The sequence below is a fragment of the Miscanthus floridulus genome, chromosome 8 (assembly GCF_019320115.1).
Source record: "Miscanthus floridulus cultivar M001 chromosome 8, ASM1932011v1, whole genome shotgun sequence".
NCBI lineage: Eukaryota > Viridiplantae > Streptophyta > Magnoliopsida > Poales > Poaceae > Miscanthus > Miscanthus floridulus.
In genome coordinates this window covers 186982839-187001942 of record NC_089587.1, presented here as the reverse complement: position 1 = coordinate 187001942, position 19104 = coordinate 186982839, and the positions used below count along the sequence as shown (strand labels likewise).

The window sequence follows — 19104 nt, the reverse complement described above, 5'->3', positions numbered from 1 at the left end:
ACTTTATTACACACATCATCAAGTAAAGATAAGCAGAACAAGCCACTGCAGTCATAACATTTTCCAACAAAAGTTCCATGTCTCGACATAACATATTTATTAGACTCAAGCATAATTTTAAAGCCATCGCGACACATCTGAGAAGCACTAATAAGATTCTTCTTGATGGAGGGGACATGCTGCACGTTCTTTAATAGCACCGTCTTTCTCAAAGTAAACTTCAGAACGACCGTACCAGTACCAAGAACACGCGCATGCGAACCGTTTCCCATCAACAAGGCTTCACTCCTATCGGCCTGATTGAAAATAAACAAAGAAACATCAGCACACATATGAATATTAGCACCACTGTTCATCCACCACTCAGGTGAAAGACAAACTAAGAGAACAAAGGGTAAAAAATTATCATACCTAAATGTTCCTCTTCCAGTCTCGCTAATTACCATATTTGTTGATTTCTTTTCTTGCTTATATTTGCGGTCTGGGCACACACTTGCCCAATGCTCATCACTCCTGCAAACAAAGCATCCTTCATCTTTTTTGTTGTTTTTCTTCTTAAACTATGCAGTCTGCTTAGGCTTTGCATTATTGTTCTCTTGCATGTACTTCTTCTTTTTATTACGAGATGCAAATGAGTTTTTCTTCTGCACCATATTAGCAGCGGAAGACTCAACTCATTTTCCATGGTTGTCTTTTGCTCTCACCCTCTCCTCAACATCAAGAGATCCAATAAGCTCAGCCACGCTAAACTCTTATCTCTTGTGTTTTAAAGAAGTAGCAAAATCCCCCCCAAGAAGATGGCAGCTTAGCGATTATACCACCGGCCACAAACTTGTCAGGTAACAGACACAGAAAATGTTCTAATTCCTTTGCTAGCGCATGTATCTCATGAGCCTGTTCGACTACAGAACGATTTTCAACCATTTTGTAGTCATACAACTGCTTCATAAGGTATAGCTCACTGCCAGCATCAGAAACCCCAAACTTTGCCTCGAGAGCATCTCATAACTCTTTGCCTGATGTGCAAGATATGTAGTTTTTTTCATACTTGGGATAGAGTGCACTAATCACGGCGCCTCGAAACAGGTTATCGGCAGCCAAGAACTTTCGCTCCTCCTCAGGAGTAAACTGTTTAGGCTTCCCCTGCGTGGCGTGATAGCAGTTCATCGCAGTCAACCACAATATCATCTTGGCACGCCATATCATGAAATTCTTGCCATCAAAATTACTTGGCTTCAAAGCAGCAGTAAAACCACTGACAGAAAATTGCCTAACATTAGGTTTTTGGATTGTTAGAAATTTAGGTATTTTCATTATCAGTTTAATCCAGAAATATAACATCAGTAGGTTTGTGACAGCATATATGTGCATGTGTATATTTCTTATGAACGCTAGAGCACGCATAGATGACATACTGATTAATACAGTAAGAATACAAAATACAGTAATCAAAGAGATTAGACTGTACCCAGCAGAGGGTCCCATGCCGAGGGCATCGGAGGCTCCATTCGCACTAGACATAGTGCGTTGCTCAAAGTCGCGGACCACAGTCGATGCAAGAAGATGTTCACAGTACAGTCCCACGAACGGATCACCAGAAAGAAGACGCCTTGACGTTCCAGGGAGAGGACGGATCCAAGAGGAAGAAGATGAACGAGCAGTCATGGATCACTCCCTAAAAACCTAATTGCCGCTGACCCCATGCAGGATTCTTAGGCGAACAAGGGTTCCGGAGGCACCTGCTCTCCCGCGACTCCGTGCGCGCAGAGGTACGGGACGGGGAAGTCAGAAGGCTGTTGTAACGACCAGTCCCGACATACATGGCCCAGGCCCACTCTTCCTAGGAGTGGTCCCACCCGCGTAGCAACCCGCTTGAACTTTCGTCCTCGCTTCGTTCAAAACAGTTAACCGAAGGTTACTACGCGTTCCTGGCCCTGGTATTTAAGTCGATCTGGCGATTCCTTAGTTTCCAGTATGGTACTAAACTGGTTGCGCAGTGTTTTTTCCACGGTAACCGGCCCCATTCTGCTACAGTACCATAGGCCCATGACTGGCTTGGATTGGGCCCACTTTGGCCCATTAGGATGTTACAGCTGTTGATCTGTAGTTCTCTCGGGAGTGGTTACGGAAGATTGGGTCTGGACTGACAGAAGACAGGATATATGGCTGCTGACGGGGAAGAGAAGACAAAGGCAGCGGAGATTCCCAGGAGACGGGAAGCGGAAGCGGAAGGGGCGGTAACTGATGCAGTCAGTTCGTCTCCACTATCAAAGAGCGAAACTCCCGTGATAATGTGGATTTAAGTGGCAAAAGACTGGTCACGCCCGCCCGCCTCGCCACGGCCTCGGCCCATGGCCCGGCTGGCGGCGGCGGCGCGCGCGCGTGACACGTCTTTATCCTTTTCTCAGCTTCTCAATTTAGATGAATAATTTCCAACCATATAAGCTGAGTCAGCGTTCAGTCAAAATTCCGTATGGCATTAAACCATGCAACACTTAATGTTACGTACCATAGAGTTTTATTTGATTCATTAAATATTATATGGGCCAAGCCCATATTATATCCAACAGATATACATGTGAATGTCTCCTTTTTTAAACTGAGTTGAAGAGTTAGTCCACCGAAAATCCCTTATAATTTAGTACAAATTTTCAACACTTAGATAGCTTGTATTTCAAGACGAAGGGAGTAGTGATTACCTAGCCTATTAACTAATGACTTGTTTAGATAAGTTAAGACAAGTTATCGATTATGGTTAAAAATAGTCTAAATTATCTGGGTTGGTCAGCTAGTTAGATAACAACTACTTGAGGTTTTGGGAAAAAGGGCACATCTATTGGCCACCGTTTGAACGAGTTATTAGGGTTCAAAATCAGCTAAATAACAATTATTGTTCATATGCACCCAAACAGGCCTAGGACTGATTGGATTGATCCAAGCTATATTTTTTTAGCTATTAACGTCGTGCAATATTTTTCATTTTTTTTAGATTCAAGTGAGATCTATCAAAAGCGCGCTACTTTGGGCATGTTTGGGTCCACACAACTTGCTAAACTTTAGCCAGCTAGAATTTCTCTCAGCTAAACTTTAGCTAGAGTGTTTGGATCTTTAAGCTAATAGTAGCTAAACTCAGCTAAATTTTAACCGGTCTTTTAGCTACGCCGTTTGAATCCCTAAGTAAATTTAGTCGGTGGTAGATCAGACATGCCCTTTTGATCCGTCTGTCGAAAAAAAAACAGCGTTAAAAGGGAGGAATTGTCGGTGTTTATTTGGAATAGAAGGTGAGACCGGCTTCATACAAAATGGCTTCGTACATGCGGTTCCAGAAAATGGTATAGCGTTCTCATTGGAGGTCGACGTTGTTACTACTCCGATTTTCCGATGGAATCAAAACAAACCAACGTGCATGCAACACGGTAGTAGATGGAGAGATGTACAGTAAAAGTTACCTTCGCGTACAAGTCTCCACGTCCAGAGTGCAGACGGGACTGGCCCCGCGCCCTCTGGCCCCTGGGCAAGCAGACAACAGCACTTGCTAAGCGTTCGAGAGCCCTCCACGTCTTTCTCCTCGCACCAACACCTTATCCTCTCGTGTTCAGTTGCTCCTCTCCCCCTTCTATATATGCGTCCGTCCGTCCGTCGCAAGCAAGCACCTGCAACTGCAACAAGCCAGCGGCAGCCACCGGATTGTCACACAGGCGATCGAATTGAGAAGCACACAGTAACCCATACCACCCACCAGCAACAATGGCGGCGGCAGAGGGGAAGACGGCGAAGAGCGGCGGCGGGCAGATGACGGTGGTGCGGGGCCTGGACGTGGCGCGGTACATGGGGCGGTGGTACGAGATCGCGTCGTTCCCGTCCTTCTTCCAGCCCCGGGACGGGCGGGACACGCGCGCCACCTACCGGCTGCTGGAGGACGGCGCCACGGTGCACGTCCTCAACGAGACGTGGAGCAAGGGGAAGCGCGACTACATCGAGGGCACGGCCTACAAGGCCGACGCCAGCAGCGACGAGGCCAAGCTCAAGGTCAAGTTCTACCTCCCGCCCTTCCTCCCCATCATCCCCGTCGTCGGCGACTACTGGGTGCTCTACGTCGACGACGACTACCAGTACGCGCTCGTCGGCGAGCCGCGCCGCAAGAACCTCTGGGTATGTATAATAAGAGCTTTGCCAGTTCTCAATTAAGTTCTCTTTTAGAGGAAGTCGTAGTTCAGCTCCACCTCTGTTCGAAGCTGTGTGCTCATGGATCTTTGATTTGCGTACGCGCGCGCGTGCGTGTGCAGATTCTGTGCAGGAAGACGAGCATCGACGAGGAGGTCTACAACCAGCTGGTGGAGCGGGCCCAGGAGGAAGGCTACGACGTGAGCAAGCTGCACAAGACGCCGCAGGCCGACCCGCCGCCGGAGAGCGACGCCGCGCCCACTGACACCAAGGGAGTATGGTGGTTCAAGTCGCTCTTTGGGAAATGACTCACCGGCACGCATACTCCGGTGCTTGTGCTTGCTGCTAGTACTAGGACTAGTATATAATCTGCGCTGCACGCAGCAAATAAAATGGGACCTGAGGATTGGTGTGTTTAGCTGTAGTATACGTTTGTTAGTGTATCTGTGTGTGTGTGTGGACTGTGGCGTTATACGTGCATGTGTTTTGATAAATTAATGGGATTGAAATGTAATGTTTGATTTTACTAGTTAATTGCATTGGCGAGGCAATCACTCTAAGGATTATGTGAGCTTGCAAATTATCTATACGTATAGACTGCTTGGTTGTCAGCCAGCTGCTGTTTTTTTCTTAAATACGCAAAAGATTTATGTATCATTGTAATTAAGAAGAAGAAGTTTAACCATACACATGACATGCTTATGACTGGACAGTTTCTCGCTCTAATAACTGTCAGGCTTGTGGAAAAGATGGTCGAGCTTGTGAAAGGTACGGCCTGGGCAGTAGAAGAAACCTGCGAGGCATTCATTTTGATGTAGCCTTTGGACTCGAATCAATTAGGGACACCAGGTTTACAAAAAAGAAGTTTATGGGCTTAGCGAGCTTAGAAACCAACTCACAAATCCACTCGACACTTCTATTTGACACAGAACTTAGAAAGAAAATTGGATTGTTGTATGTGCTTGTCGTTTGAACTAGTGCTTCTAGTTACTATTTGAGGATTTCACTTTAATCTACCCTGTTGTAGGTTTCTTTGTAGTTGACTAGTGGGAAAATTTAATTAACTTAATTTCATAACCTTTGATTCAAGTATGAACTTTTAATTGATCCTATTTTGTTGAATTCGCTCAAGTTTTAGACCCTCTTTGGCAGGGTTCCCGCGGGCTCCGGCTCCTACACTGTAGCCCTCTGTCGGCCGCCCACGGGCCGATAGGTGCCAGCGGGAGCCGGAGCCACGGAGCCCGAAAAACGAGCTTCTCCGGCTGCGGCGGTGTCAGTGAGAGAGTAAAGGAGGAGAGAGAAAAATGGCTTCGGTGAACAATACCGTCCTGTCGGTCGCCCACGGGCCGATAGGTGAACAGGGGCGGGAGCCGGAGCCCTGCCAAAGAGGGCCTTAGAGACTTGACGATGTTGTGACACTAGAGCATTTAGTAAGGTATAGACAGTCTAGAGGCTTAATTTACACCTCAAGTCAAAATCACATGAAACATATACTCAACCTCCCTCTAAGGCCCTTTAACTCTACAAGAAATTAACATTATATATATATATATATATATATATATATATATATATATATATATATATATATATATATATAGAGAGAGAGAGAGAGAGAGAGAGAGAGAGAGAGACCTTTATATAGTGTTTTGCATGTTTTTGATTTGGGACTGATTTGAAAGTTGAATGAGGAACAACCTAAGCGTTACATTGCCAACCTTCATCTAACCCATTTGTAGGAAAACATCTCTCCATTCAACCTTGGCATGCTTCGGCCCATGACCCATCAATAAAATCCAATTGATTTTTTTTAGGAGAATAAAATTCAATTGATGATTTATTTGTTTTCCTTTTTTTTCCTGTTTTCTTCATTTTTTTGTTCGGCCCATGTAGATCCAACTTAGGCGCAACGCAACTGGTACCGAGATAAACTTCCCAACGATAAAATGTAGGGATAGTGTGAGTCAAGCCATCTTTTCATTTCCTCTTCTTTCCTTTTCTTTTATGCTATATTGGGTTGTTCAATAATATATTATTCTATTGTATATTCTAAGTATGGCAATAGGAAAAACAATCCACCGTTCTATTTTATGATGTCGATTGTTTCATAATTATAATTTATTGTTTTTTCTTGTGCTGTATATATGAACCTTTGAGTTGTTCTAGGATGTTTTTAACTAATTGTTCCATGTTATATTATAGGCGTTTTTCATTCATGAAATTTATTGTTCTCACGGTGCAATTAAGGGAGTGTTTGGTTCACTCTTCACCTCCTAAATCTAGTCTCACTTAGTCACTTTTTACTCAAACACTTTGACTAAATGGTACTAAATGGAGTTTAGCGAACTAGTCACTTAAATGTTGCTAAATAGGATTAAACCTCACCTTTTAGTCACTCCGGAGCCAAACACTATGACTAAAAGGGACTAAAATGCCTCTTTTAATCTCTTTTAGTCCACCAAACCAAACAGAGGGTGACTAAAGTTTAGGAGCTGGTTTAGGTGACTAAACTTTATGAGGTGCAAACCAAACTGGCCCTAAACTGATCCATATTCTATATATGTTTTGACCATCCTGATAAAAAATATCCATTGTTCTGTGTGACACCCTGGATTGTTCCATTCATGAAAAGTTAATATTCACCTAATACAATTAAATGATCCACAACTTTTCCAAATGTGATGTGATATGTGATATTTTAGTTGTATTTTGACTACTCCTTTTGGGGAGTTGATTTTTATGCTATATTTGGATATGGTCAACCAGTGGAAACTTCTTGTTCCGTTAGTACAATTAAATCCTTAACTTTAAAAAATGTTCTATGGTATATTTATCTATAATTTTTTGTTGTTCCATTAGTAAAACTTCCATGTTATAACTTGATTTGCTCCACCTGGGGACAATATTGTAACACCACCAATTATTCTATGTTTTTTGTTTAAATCTCCTGTATCTATATCTATATCTGTATCTGTATCTGTATCTCTATCTGTATCTTATATTTTTAAACCCTACCAAAAATTATATCTCAACGTGCAAGCTATAACACATGCAATTATAGCCAACTCGCACATGTAATTATCTCATCATCCACTAACAATCATTTAGTTGCCCGCATCAACATGTCAAACCATTTTCTTTATATAACTATAAATATAAGTAATCTAATCCCAATTTAAATTGCCTGTGATCCCAAAAACAACGTGCGGGGTATCTTGTAGTTTTTCTATATATTTTGAGTGTTTCATATGATACTCCCAATAACTTAGCTCTTACTATATATTTTGAAGCGATAAAAGGAAAAAAAACAAAATCAAACATGATATTAGGCATTTTATGAAGCATGGAGGCCTGGTACAATAATACATGGCTCATGGGCCTAATTACTAATGAGAGGAACTATGGGCCGAATCTCGTTAGCCAACATGGACCAAACATTTCGTTACTTGACATAGTTAAAATTATATGACTGTGGCAAATGGAAAGGAAAGACCCATGAAACATACTGCATTCCAGGTTGTCTGGTTAGGTGGATGGACACTGGTTAATGTCCACCTAGGTAGAACATCACCGGCTTACAGCCTGAGTTGCATGGCATGAAAATATGATGGAAAGTTGCTGCCCATTTAGAACAAACTTCGTTGATGAGGATAGTTAACAACTATTTTTTAGTTGAGTGACAGCTAAGAACTAGTTAACATATTAGTTGATGATCAAATAGGACCTCGATAAAATTTCAGCAGTTAACATTAGCCGTGGAATCTAAACAAGACCTAAAGAGTGTCACAATATTCACTCGATAGAGGTACAACCATAACTATTCAAGGCATGATATATAGACTCGTTAAATTAAGCTTTGGATGACCTATATGGTATCATTAGGTGATACTCTAGATTCGTCGTGACATATTTGTGAATATTTGAAATCATAGTTAAGAAACACGTAAATATACTTAGTTGGTGCCACTCGGTACGCGACAACAAAGAAGGTATACCGATTCAATGCATGATATCTTCTTATTCAAAATTATGTTTTATTTATTACACATTCACGCGATATGGCGCCAGTGCGCTGCGCGGAGTAACGCGTATCCTTTGGATCGCAGTAATCCAACGAACCGTTGGTGCTCCGCTTGTATATATACCCCCTTCGCCGGACCTTTTCTTCTACCTCTCGACATACCAAACATACACCTAGTATACTGTTTATGGCCCTGGTTGTTTCACTAAGATTTGGCTTACGCTGATTTGTTGTGAGAGAAAAGCACTGTTTATTCGCTGAAAAGTACTACTGAAGTAGTGCTGGCATCGGTGATATGTCTACTTGTTGCCTACGATTCAAAGACCACCGTCGTTGCCGCTACTTCATCCCTGAAGCGTCATCACCACCGCCACCTCGCACTGCCGTCGTCTTTGGTCCAGTTTAGTTGCAAAAGATTTTGCAAATTTTTTCAAGATTCCCCGTCACATCAAATCTTTGGACGCATGCATGAAGCATTAAATATAAATAAAAAATAAAACTAATTATACAGTTTAGACGAAATCCACGAGACGAATCTTTTAAGCCTAATTAGACTATGATTGGACACTAATTACCAAATAACAACGAAAACTGCTACAGTGCCATTTTGCCAAAATTTTCGGATCTAAACAAGCCCTTTGACCAGGTAAACATCGTTTTTCTTGCTATGTACTCCTACTTTCAAAGATAGCTTGGCGCAGTACATAGAGCGTATCCGGCGCCGAACTACCATTTCGGTCACAGCGAGAGTCGTGGCAGCCATCGGCCGGGCGCCCCACGCGACTCGACGGCCGAGATCAAGAGGAGTGAGGTGGAGCCGCCTGGAGCCGCGGAGGCCAGCCAGCCAGCCAGCCAGCCAAGCCACAGCAGACCGCCAGGCCGTCCGCGGACGCGAGGCCCCCTCAGGGCCTCGTTTAGCTGCGCCGAGTTGGCGCCGCCTGAAACACTGTAGCAACACGGTTGCTACAGTGTCGTTTTGTTTTTATTTGGTAATAGTTGTCCGATCGTTGACTAATTAGGTTCAAAACATTCGTCTGATAAAGTACAATCAAACTGTACAATTAGTTTTTGATTTCGTCAACATTTAGTAATCCATACATGTACCGCAAGTTTGATGTGATAGAGAATCTTCTTTTTGCATAGTGTAAAAGTGGGGAATTTGGTGGAACTAAACAGGGCACAGGTGAAAGAGGATTCCATGGTCACCCGACATGTCCGTCCGCTGGGGGCTCTCGGGGCTGCGGTGTCGGGACGTTGGCAATTTTGGCGGACCCCGCGGAAGTGCGCAGTCCAAACCACCACCCGCCCGCGGCTACCCCATAAACCGCCCGCCGATTCTTCCAAACCTCACCACCTCTCTCACGCACGCCCCCGCCCGCACCTAAACCTCGTCGCGTCGCGCGGAAGAGAGGAGAGGGGCGGGGGCGAGAAGGGAATACCGCTGCGGATTCCCTCGTCATCCACCACCGCTCCACCGCTAAACCCTCCCGTGCTCCTCCGCGGGGCGGGACGCCGAGCGTGAAAGGCGCCCGCTCTCGGCCCGCCGCACCCCGCACTCGCGCCGCGAGGGGAAACCCTAGCCGCGGCAGATCTAGAGAGGGCGCTCTCGATCTGGCCGCGTAGACCCCCGTTTCGGCCGGGGAAATGGCGGAGGATCCTGCCGCGGAACAGGAGATGCGGCAGCTGGAGGACCGGCTCAGGGAGGTCGGGGAACGGCTGCAGGCGCCTCCCGACGACGCGGAGGACCTGCTCAACCTCCTCATCGTGAGCCTGCTCCCCCTTTACCGCTTGTTCTCCTCTCGTTGATTGTTATGCACATGTTAGGACTGCGCTTCAACGATGTGTCGTGTTTGCCGGCGCGGTTACAGCTCGGTTTGTATCGAGTATGAGTAGGAACCGGGTGAATGTTGTGCTCTTACCTGTTGTTCGCGATATGTTGATTGGTTGGGTCGCGGATGAAATGCTACTTGGCCTGATGATTTGCTTTTGAGTTGTCTTCCGTGCTACGAAATTCGAAATTTATTTTGTTCGGACGAAACAGGAAGTGTGTTCTGTGGAGTGTTCTCCGTGCTGGACTGTTGTTATACGGAGTTATCTGATTTCCTTGGAACCAGTTTACTTTTTATCATTGCCTTTCGAGACTTCTCCTTAAACTTGAATTCTATCTCTGTTTTTTGGGTTTGAAACGTGGAGTAATTATCTACTGGAAATGCCGATCATGGCGATTCTATTTGTAGTTTTGATGGTGCTGTTTGGTTTGAAAGGAAACTGGAAATGTTGGCCTCTTAGTATCTTATTGATTTGATTGGGTTTTGTGACGAATACAGGATTCGAGTTTAGCATTAGCCTAGTTATTCACTACTGCTCCAGATTTCATTTTTTCTTGCTGTACATAGTAATTTGCCATGGTTTAGATTACTGGGAATGATGTACTTATACCATTTGAGTAAATATGAAGACTTTGATCTTGCTAACTGACCTACCTAGGCTTGTTGAATCGTATGAAGTCATCAAGTTGGTTGATGTTCATGCAGGAAGTTGAGGAGTGTTTACTTAAAGTAGAGCAGTCACCTCCCGAAAGCACATCGAATGCTCTTCGCCCAGCAACTGAAGCTCTGGTCAAGAAAGAGCTGCTGGGCCATGCTGATTCAAATGTTAGACTTGGCGTGGCATCATGCATATCTGAGATCACACGGATCACGGCGCCCGATGCTCCATATGATGACGATGCAATGAAGGTATAGTCTACCCTGAATAAAATGAGTTCTGCTGTACTGTCTACTTACATATGTTTTTACTTGGTTTTAGGATGTATTCTCTTTAATTGTGGGGGCCTTCGAGCATCTGGATGACATAGAGAGTCCCTTCTTTGGAAGGAGAACTTCAATTCTTGATACTGTGGCAAAAGTTCGGTCCTGCGTGGTGATGCTAGATCTTGAATGTGACGATTTGATAAATGATATGTTCCATCACTTCTTGAGGACTGTTAAGTAAGAAATATCTTAATTCGCCTTAGCTTCATCTGTTTCTCCTCTTTCTGAATTTCTTGATGTGCTAAAACGTGTGTTTGCTAAGATATATCCTGGATGCATTCTCAAGTTGCTTTAAATTTGTCTAGCATAGTTTATACGTCTAAGATTTATTAATTAACACGAGCATTGGATAGCTCCTTTTTTTTCTTGGATCTGTTCTGTACAGGAAATGAAATCGCATAATCTTCTTTTGGCGTCTGATTTGTTTCCTATTTAGATACTATTACTAAAACTATATGTGTGTAATTTTGCCAGCCTTGCTTAACTGCTAATGTTGAAATTGCAATTCTAAACTTGTCATTGCTCTGTTTCTCTGGCTGGGAGGTAGAAGTTCCCACTCTGGCTATTGAATAATGATAAATGAATCTTCTGTATTTTGTTCTTAATCTTTGCTTTACTATATCCTGCTGCTAAATTTGTTAAATAGGTCAGATCTCTTGGTTTCAGAAGTATGTGTTGTATTCTTATATTCTGTGTACAAGTTTTGAACTTTTCTGTGTCTTATTTCAGTTCTGGACATTCAGAAGCCGTCATATCCTGCATGGAAACAATAATGAGATTGGTAATTGAGGAGAGTGAGGATGTCCAACCACAGCTTGCTTCATGTCTACTCCAAAATGTTAGAAAAGAAGAAAAGGTATCATCCTTAATTTTTCTCACATCAGCAACATAGATTTACATTCATAGCATAAGGTTCACATGATCTAATCATTGATTTTATTTCCAGGAATCTTCTTCACCTTCCTTTGAGCTCGCTGAAAAAGTGATAGACACATGCCGTGAAAAACTTAAGCCAGTCTTTCTGCAATCACTAAAAGGCACTTCCTTGAGCGAATACAGCCAAATCGTCGCATCAGTTTGTGAAGAGGTTTCAGATGACAGGGAAGATAACAATGTTGATCCTTCTGGGAAGGACACGGTTAGTTAAATTACTAACTTGCTATGATTAATGTTGGAAGTTATTTGCGTTGTTGTTTGCTTGATAACTGTTATGCCATTCTTACAGGTGCTAGAATAGGCAATCTTGTTTTCTCTTTCTTTGTTGTTTTGTTTCAGATATGAATGTAATGCACATTGTTTACTTCACTAAGTTGAATTGAATGATTTGGGAGTTGAAACCATGATTAGTTTGTACTATGTAGAATGAAATTAACTACTTTCAAATGCTGGAAGAGGTGCTGTTTAATTGATTTGTGTCTTACTTTGATGTCTTAATGTTCAGGTGGATGATGGCAAGCTCTCTGAAAGGACTATTTCTGATGAATTACCTCAGGTATGATCTGCATCTTCTGTATTTATGTAAATGGCTGATCTAACAACAGCATGCATCTTTTTTTTTGGCAGGAATCTTCAAAGGCTGAGCAAGATGTTAGCCGTCTTGAACAAGATGGTACTTCTATGAATGGCAATACAGGTACTGCTATTAGCAGTGGTGCTACTCCACCAAATACTGGTGAGTCTGATGATCAAGGACCACCTTCCACAAAAGAGAAGATTGAAAAACCTTGCAATGCTGAAAACATAGCAGATGCTGATCAGTTGAAATCTGACCACAATGAAGGTGCTGAGTCCAATGCTTCCAAGCCCAAAAAGAAAGCTGCCCTTGATTCAGACAAAAGTACTAAGCTCAAACCGTCTGATAAATGTGAAGCAACTGTGCATTCTGATGCTGACACTAAAAAGGAAGATCTTGTAGCATCTTCAGAGGGTACCAATGGAGCAGCTGATGATATATCAAGGCGTGCTGATAGTACACCTACTAAACCAAAGCGAGGCCGTCCTCCTGGCCCAAAGTCATTGCAGAAGAAGGCTGCTGGAAAGGATCAATCTTCAGGTCTGGATTTGAAAAAGGTCAAGGAGGCAGGTGATTCAGCTGGGAAGTTGGCAAAACGATCAGCTAAGGATGAGAAGTCTTCCGCAAAGAAGGCTAGTGAAGGAGAATCATCTAAGAAGACTCAACAGAACAATTCAAAACAGCAGAAGGATGAAACTCTTTCTGGGGATGATCCTGCCAAGGATCTGAGCTTAAAGGTTTTTTTTTCTCTCTTAACACTAACAGGATTTGTGTTTGAGTTATCAATATGGTCTGCTTTTTACAGTTAGTCCTCCCTCTATTGTGTACAACATGGTCTTATAGTTTTCTTTGAATGTCTATTTATTTGTTCGATAACATATTTTGTAAGTTTACTCTTTACTGTTGCTAGGTAACAAGTCTTCTTTACTTTTTAGTCTAAAACAAGTACATGTATTTAGAATATTCTATTTTTTGTAACTTTGTTATTCCTTGACTTTTAGTTGCTGGTTTGAGTCTACCTTTGCTGGAATTGAAACCTAGAGATTTAATTGCATGAACATTCAACAGTTTGTTGGATACACCATCATGTTTTTTCCTTGCCTTTTTATCGTGTTGCCCCTTTAATAGTGATTAGTGTACTGACTCTTTTACCACAATGCAGGAAATGATATCGCCGAAATCTTCGACCAGGGGCCCAGGTAGAACCAAAGGGCAAAGCACAGAGAATAGCACACCTAAGATGAAGCAAGAACAAGAAACTGAAGAGGTAGAGGGCAGGCTTGATTAAAATTATTGCAATAGAGTGTTTTTCGATGTCTAGTTGAGCTTGAAATGTTTGATCAGTTGGTCTTTTGCTTGGTCAAGAGTTTTCTTCATGTTGATACCTAACAAGTTCTTAATAGTTTTATATCTGTCTTATTATTTGAATATTCTAGTGTGAGCACTATATATGTCGTATGCACATAGAACTTTGTTTGTTTGTTACTTTGCTTGTTTGTTTAGGTACCTAAATCTGATTCTTGAGTTTCTTTTTACAGCCTCCTCGTTTAAGGAAAAGCAAAGGCCTTGATAAAAGTCTAGTTGGTGCAAGGATCAAAGTTTGGTGGCCAGATGATAAGATGTAAGTAGAATGAACAATTCAATATTCTGAGCTTTTGACGCTTGTCGAGCTGGTTATTTTCTTCTCTGTTTGATATTATAAACGTAGCCATTATTATTTGTAAATCCGTTTCTATGTCTTTTTATATTTTAGTAGTTCTAAATCTGGCATTTTCTTTCTGATGGTTGCTCTTCTAGAAATGAATATTACGATTTGGATTTAGCAAATCACATTTGGTGGCTTACTATTTTTATTCTTTTCCAGATTTTAATACTTTTTATTATTTTGCAGGTTCTACAATGGTGTTGTGGAGTCATTTGATTCTGTTTCTAAGAGGCACAAGGTGTGTCTTTGTGCACTGCTATATCCTGCCCTGGCTATTTAGCTTGCAGGAAAAATAATTAATGGATCTTTATTTAATTTTTGTTTCTTTTCGTCATGTTCTCTTCCCTTTCTGGAGCCTAGGTCGCATATAATGATGGGGATGTAGAGGTACTACTGCTGAGGGATGAAAAGTGGGAATTCATCAGTGAGGTATGCACATTTCACCTCATGATGATTTTAGAATTTCGTACTGATTCCTTGTTTCTGATTTACTTTTACTCTGACAGGAGAAGGGAGCTTCTGTGGCATCTGAAACGTAAGCAAACTCATCTTTGTGCTATTTTTGCATTTGCAATGTCAAAATTACAGCTATATCTGAGTCATTAACTACAACTTCAAATTTGGATATTTGTTCATGCATCAGCCGGCAGTAGAACTAGTTCCCATATTGTATTATAAGAATATGCAATGCACAGGGTCACTGTTTACTTGCCCTTACGAGAATAGGGTCACTGTCTCAGTGTTTAATGCCTTGCTGCTAATATTTTTGCTCACCTGCATCTGCGTGTGTGGACGCTCATAAACTTGATCTCCTGAATAGTTAAAGGTCTGGGTTTTGGTGAAGTAGTGTGATTCTCTGCTTTCAGTGTGATACATGCGTAGTTTTCTCCCAGCTTTCTTAATTTTTCAAATGCTTGGCTTGCCATTGTGTCAAGTGTCAATCAGTACCGAGCATTGGTTTTGGTTTCTTGGTTTGCTATGATCACTCCACAGCTGTTCGAAATAGCATAATGTTAGTCAAGTTCCATCTCTTAGTCTGGAAATTGTTTGTTTTTTCTGAAAGAAGTACGAGGGAAATGTTAGTTGTAAACTAGTCAAACTGCATAAGCCCCTGCTGGCAATTGTTAATTGGTTATTTATCTGAATTCCAATCATAATCTCATGCCTCTCGATAAGTGGTTTTGTTAAGTTTGTGTTATTGTTTGTTTCAACAGGCCACGAGGCAGGAAAAGAAAAGCGGATGCGGTGAAGGAAGAAAATACAGAAACACCTAAAAGGTAAGTAATTGATTCAAATAAGTCACGATGACTCATGCCTGTAGCTTTTCTGAGACTATTGTTTTCTGCGTGGTTGCAGTGATGCTGTGGATCCTCCAAAGAAAAGAGGACGTCCAAAAGGTGTGCGATCCAGCAATGGGACACCTAGTAACTCAGCTACTCCAAGCACAAAGGGGAAAACTGCCGGCAAGGATGCCAAAGAAACTCCTAAAACTGGCCCCAACCTTAAAAAGGAACTTGAGAAGAGCTCCAAGGGCAAAGCTAGTGTATCAACTGAGACAAAGGATGAATTGCCTAAAGATGATGATAAGAGTGCGACCAAACCTAAGGAGGCTATTAGCAAAGGCAAGGATTCAAAAGATGAAGGCAAGTCCACTGATGGAAAAGCTAGGCCAGGTCGGAAACCAAAAAATGCTGGTACTCCCGCGAAGAGTGATGCTGACAAAGAGAAGCGGAAGGAGAAAGAAGTCAAGGCTGCTGAAATAGAGCAGGAGGCATCAGGAAATGCTTCTACAGGAAAGAAGCGCAGAAGGAAGGCTTGAAATTAACGCTGATGAACTCGTGTAAATGGATGTGCTCCCTAGATTTGTTCCTTTAGGCAGAGGTATTGGCACTGCACCATGTATTATTGAGTGTTAACTCGAAATTTCGTCTGATTGGTCTCTAGTAGTTAGGTGTGGAAGCAACATTTGCTATAGCTGTGTAATGTTAGGAGTAACATGTGTTCGTTGTGGTAAGATCCATGGTGCATTGGTGCTGAGCCTTAAGCGGAACCTATGCTCGCTGTGAGGCCCATGGCATCGTGTTGTCGGGTGTTGTTGTAGCTTATTGATGTTCTATTTATTATAATCAGCAGTGGATTTTGCAGCAAATGTACCTTTTTGGATGTTGGCCTGGTTTTCAAGTTGGGCTTGTTTCTCTGCTGCAAGCTAACTAATTGCTCTTGTAATCTGCAGCTTGGCCTCTGCAGCCCTTGCAATCTTTTGTTACTGAATAGCAACAGGAATCCACTGAATAGCAACACGAATCCACTGAACAGCAATCTTTTCAAGGGTGATCGTAGTTTGTAGCTGCAGACGCCCCTGATTCAGAAGAAAACCGAAGAACCTTTGGTGTAGGGTTTGCCTGTCGCTTTCCTCCGCCGTGGAATATGAATTAGCAAGTCCTAAATACGTTGGGCTGGTCTCCTCAACAGAGGCGGTTCGTCAAACTCGAGAGAATGCAAAGTTGCAAGTGGCCCCGTTCGCTTGGCTGAAATTGACTGTTCTGGCTGAATTGTTGTGAGAGAAAAGAAGCCGAATAAGCTGAAATATAAGGTAAGCCGAACGGGGCCAGTAGCCTAATAACACTAAGGGCCCGTTTGGATCCCTTCATTTTGGAGGAATTGAAATCTACTCAATGTATTATAGGCTATTTGACTTGGAATTTGACATTCCATAATATTCTCAAACTCACAAATAAGCCTATCTTAAATTCATAGGGTGAGAGATGGAAGTGGATATACTTGGCCATACAGCTCGAGGCACGACGGCACGGCACGAAGCCCGTTTTTTAGCCCGACACGAACACGGCTTCACCCGATGACATGCGGGCCCGGGCTGGCCTGGTCCGAGGGAGCAAGCCATGCCTGGGCCGCTGCTCAGGCCCGTGGGCCAGCACGACACGCCCTGGCCTGAGGCAGCCGGCCCGGCAGCGGCCCGGCCACCCCCCTTCGGCCCTCCTCCTCCTGGCCTCCTCCCCTCCCTCCGTAGCCCAGCGCGCTGCTCGGCCCAGCCACCCCGCCTCCCCCCGCTCCTCATATATAAGCCGCACGCCGTGGCCGTGACGGTTCTCACACCCCGAACCCTAGCTCATTTCTTGTCTCTCTCGCCTCGCTCTCGTCTCTCTCGCCTCGCCTCACTCTCGGCTCTTGCCCTCGCGGTCTCGCCTCCGTCCTCCCCGACTCCGGTGAGGTGACCTCGACACCTCCCCCTCCTCATATATAAGCGCACGCCGCGGCCGCGGTGGCTCTCACACCCCGAACCCTTGCTCATTTCCTCGCCTCGCCTCGCTCTCGAGTCTCACGGTCTCCGTCCTCCCCGACTCCGGTGAGGTGACCTCGACGATCTGCCTGCCACCGGCGAGCAGCTCTCTACTCCTCCTACCTGATCCCTTCCCTGTTCCCTCTCCGCCTCTCCGCCTCTCCCTCTCCCTATCTCCCCTCTAGATCTCGTTGATTATGTGAGTTGGTTGTCTCTGTTTGTCCCTCCTTCGCCGTCCGCTGTCGTTGCTGATTGAGTGTCGTCTTCTCTCTCGTTGTCTTCTCCGGCACCGGGCTCCGGCTGCGCAGGTGAAACCCTAACCCTAACCCTAACCCTAACCATGTTCTAATTTCTTTTTTTTCTTTCAATGTATGCTTCTGATTTCTTCTTCTTCCATTGTTTCGCAGGTCGGTAGTCGATGCACCGTCTTCTAGCTGCGGCTTAGAGCAAGCAAGGCGGCCACCCACACCGTCGAGGAACGGGGTTGGAGAGGCGGCCATGGCCGACGAGGATGGCCTCCTGCCGATTGGCCTAGCCCCAGAGGGCAAGAAGGACGACAACACTCGAGCCGACGCTGCTGCATTGTTCGGTATCGATCTTGGGGACGACTCTGCTGCTCCGACTCCGATCGATGTGGACGCGGATGGTGGCGAAGGGGCGACGACGACTGCGAACTCCAATGGCTCTGCTCCTTCGGTTGCTGGTACAGGTAACACTAGTAAGCGCAAATCGCCTATGTGGGCTGATTTTGAGGAGATCTATGAGGTTATTAATGGTTCTAGAATTTGCACCAAGGTTGTTTGTAGGATGTGCAAATCTACCTTGTCTGCTAGACCTGCTGCTGGCACTGGTCACTTAAAAAGGCACCAAAAATCATGTAGGATTAAAACTGATCAACGTGCTAGAGTTCAATCTAGGCTTTCATACAATCCTGATTGTTCTGTTTATAACTGGGATTATAAACCTGAAGTTGCTAGATCTGAATTATGTCGTTTGATTGCTAAGCTTGATCTGCCTTTAGGAATTGGTGAGACTGATGCTTGGGAAGAATACATTGTTAGAGCTCATAATCCTAGGTTTGTTAAGGTCTCTAGACAGATCATCACTAGAGATCTTGGCAAACTTTTTAATGAACGACGTAATATAATTAAGAACTGTGTGTTGTCTGGTGCTTCTTCTGTTGGTCTGACATCAGACATTTGGTCTGGTAATGCAAAGGAAGACTATATCAGTGTTGTTGCTCACTATGTGTTTGCTGACTGGGAGTTGCAGAAAAAGGTAATTGGTCTCTGCTTGATTGAGGTAAAACATACTGGTGAGAATATTGCAGAAAAAGTTGTTTGTGTGATTGAAGAATTTGGTTTGCTTGACAAGATGTTCTCTGTTACTCTTGACAATGCTTCTTCCAATGCTAAGGCTATGGAAACATTGACATCTATGTTTGCTGGTTATCTAGGTTCTGAACCTGCACCTACACCTTCAGATCCTAATAAAGTTAAGTATCATCTTGTGCATCAACGTTGTGCTTGCCATATTATTAATCTGATAGTAAAATCTGGCTTAAAAAGGTTCAAACCTTACACTGAGGAT

General features: G+C 43.6%; 2 protein-coding genes across 3 annotated transcripts; both read left to right on the top strand.

Annotated features, from left to right (window-relative positions):
- Nucleotides 1–3643: 3643 nt before the first annotated feature.
- Nucleotides 3644–4751, top strand: LOC136474298 (temperature-induced lipocalin-1-like). The gene is made up of 2 exons (XM_066471889.1): nt 3644–4152; nt 4287–4751. Exons 1-2 carry the CDS (start codon nt 3748–3750, stop codon nt 4470–4472), a joined length of 591 nt encoding a protein of 196 aa, XP_066327986.1. The 5' UTR covers nt 3644–3747; the 3' UTR covers nt 4473–4751.
- Nucleotides 4752–9487: 4736 nt separating this feature from the next.
- Nucleotides 9488–16365, top strand: LOC136477755 (sister chromatid cohesion protein PDS5 homolog C-like). Of its 2 annotated transcripts, XM_066476012.1 has the most exons (15): nt 9488–9949; nt 10720–10923; nt 10994–11175; nt 11728–11854; nt 11945–12136; nt 12440–12490; nt 12562–12670; nt 12779–13248; nt 13674–13778; nt 14050–14132; nt 14403–14454; nt 14577–14645; nt 14723–14751; nt 15431–15493; nt 15573–16365. In XM_066476012.1, the coding sequence occupies exons 1-15, from the start codon at nt 9830–9832 to the stop codon at nt 16033–16035; spliced, it is 2319 nt and encodes a 772-aa protein (XP_066332109.1). In that variant the 5' UTR covers nt 9488–9829; the 3' UTR covers nt 16036–16365. The 2 variants fall into 2 exon arrangements, with proteins under 2 accessions (XP_066332109.1, XP_066332108.1); XM_066476011.1 differs by having other exon boundaries at nt 12562–13248.
- The last annotated feature ends 2739 nt before the right edge of the window (nt 16366–19104 follow it).

Coding starts and splice junctions, on each gene's coding strand:
- LOC136474298 (XM_066471889.1), top strand. CDS start 3,748: ATGGCGGCGGCAGAGGGGAAGACGGCGAAGAGCGGCGGCGGGCAGATG. Junction 4,153..4,286: donor CGCGCCGCAAGAACCTCTGG/GTATGTATAATA, acceptor GTGCGTGTGCAG/ATTCTGTGCAGGAAGACGAG.
- LOC136477755 (XM_066476011.1), top strand. CDS start 9,830: ATGGCGGAGGATCCTGCCGCGGAACAGGAGATGCGGCAGCTGGAGGAC. Junction 11,855..11,944: donor ATGTTAGAAAAGAAGAAAAG/GTATCATCCTTA, acceptor TTTTATTTCCAG/GAATCTTCTTCACCTTCCTT. Junction 14,455..14,576: donor CTGTTTCTAAGAGGCACAAG/GTGTGTCTTTGT, acceptor TCTGGAGCCTAG/GTCGCATATAATGATGGGGA.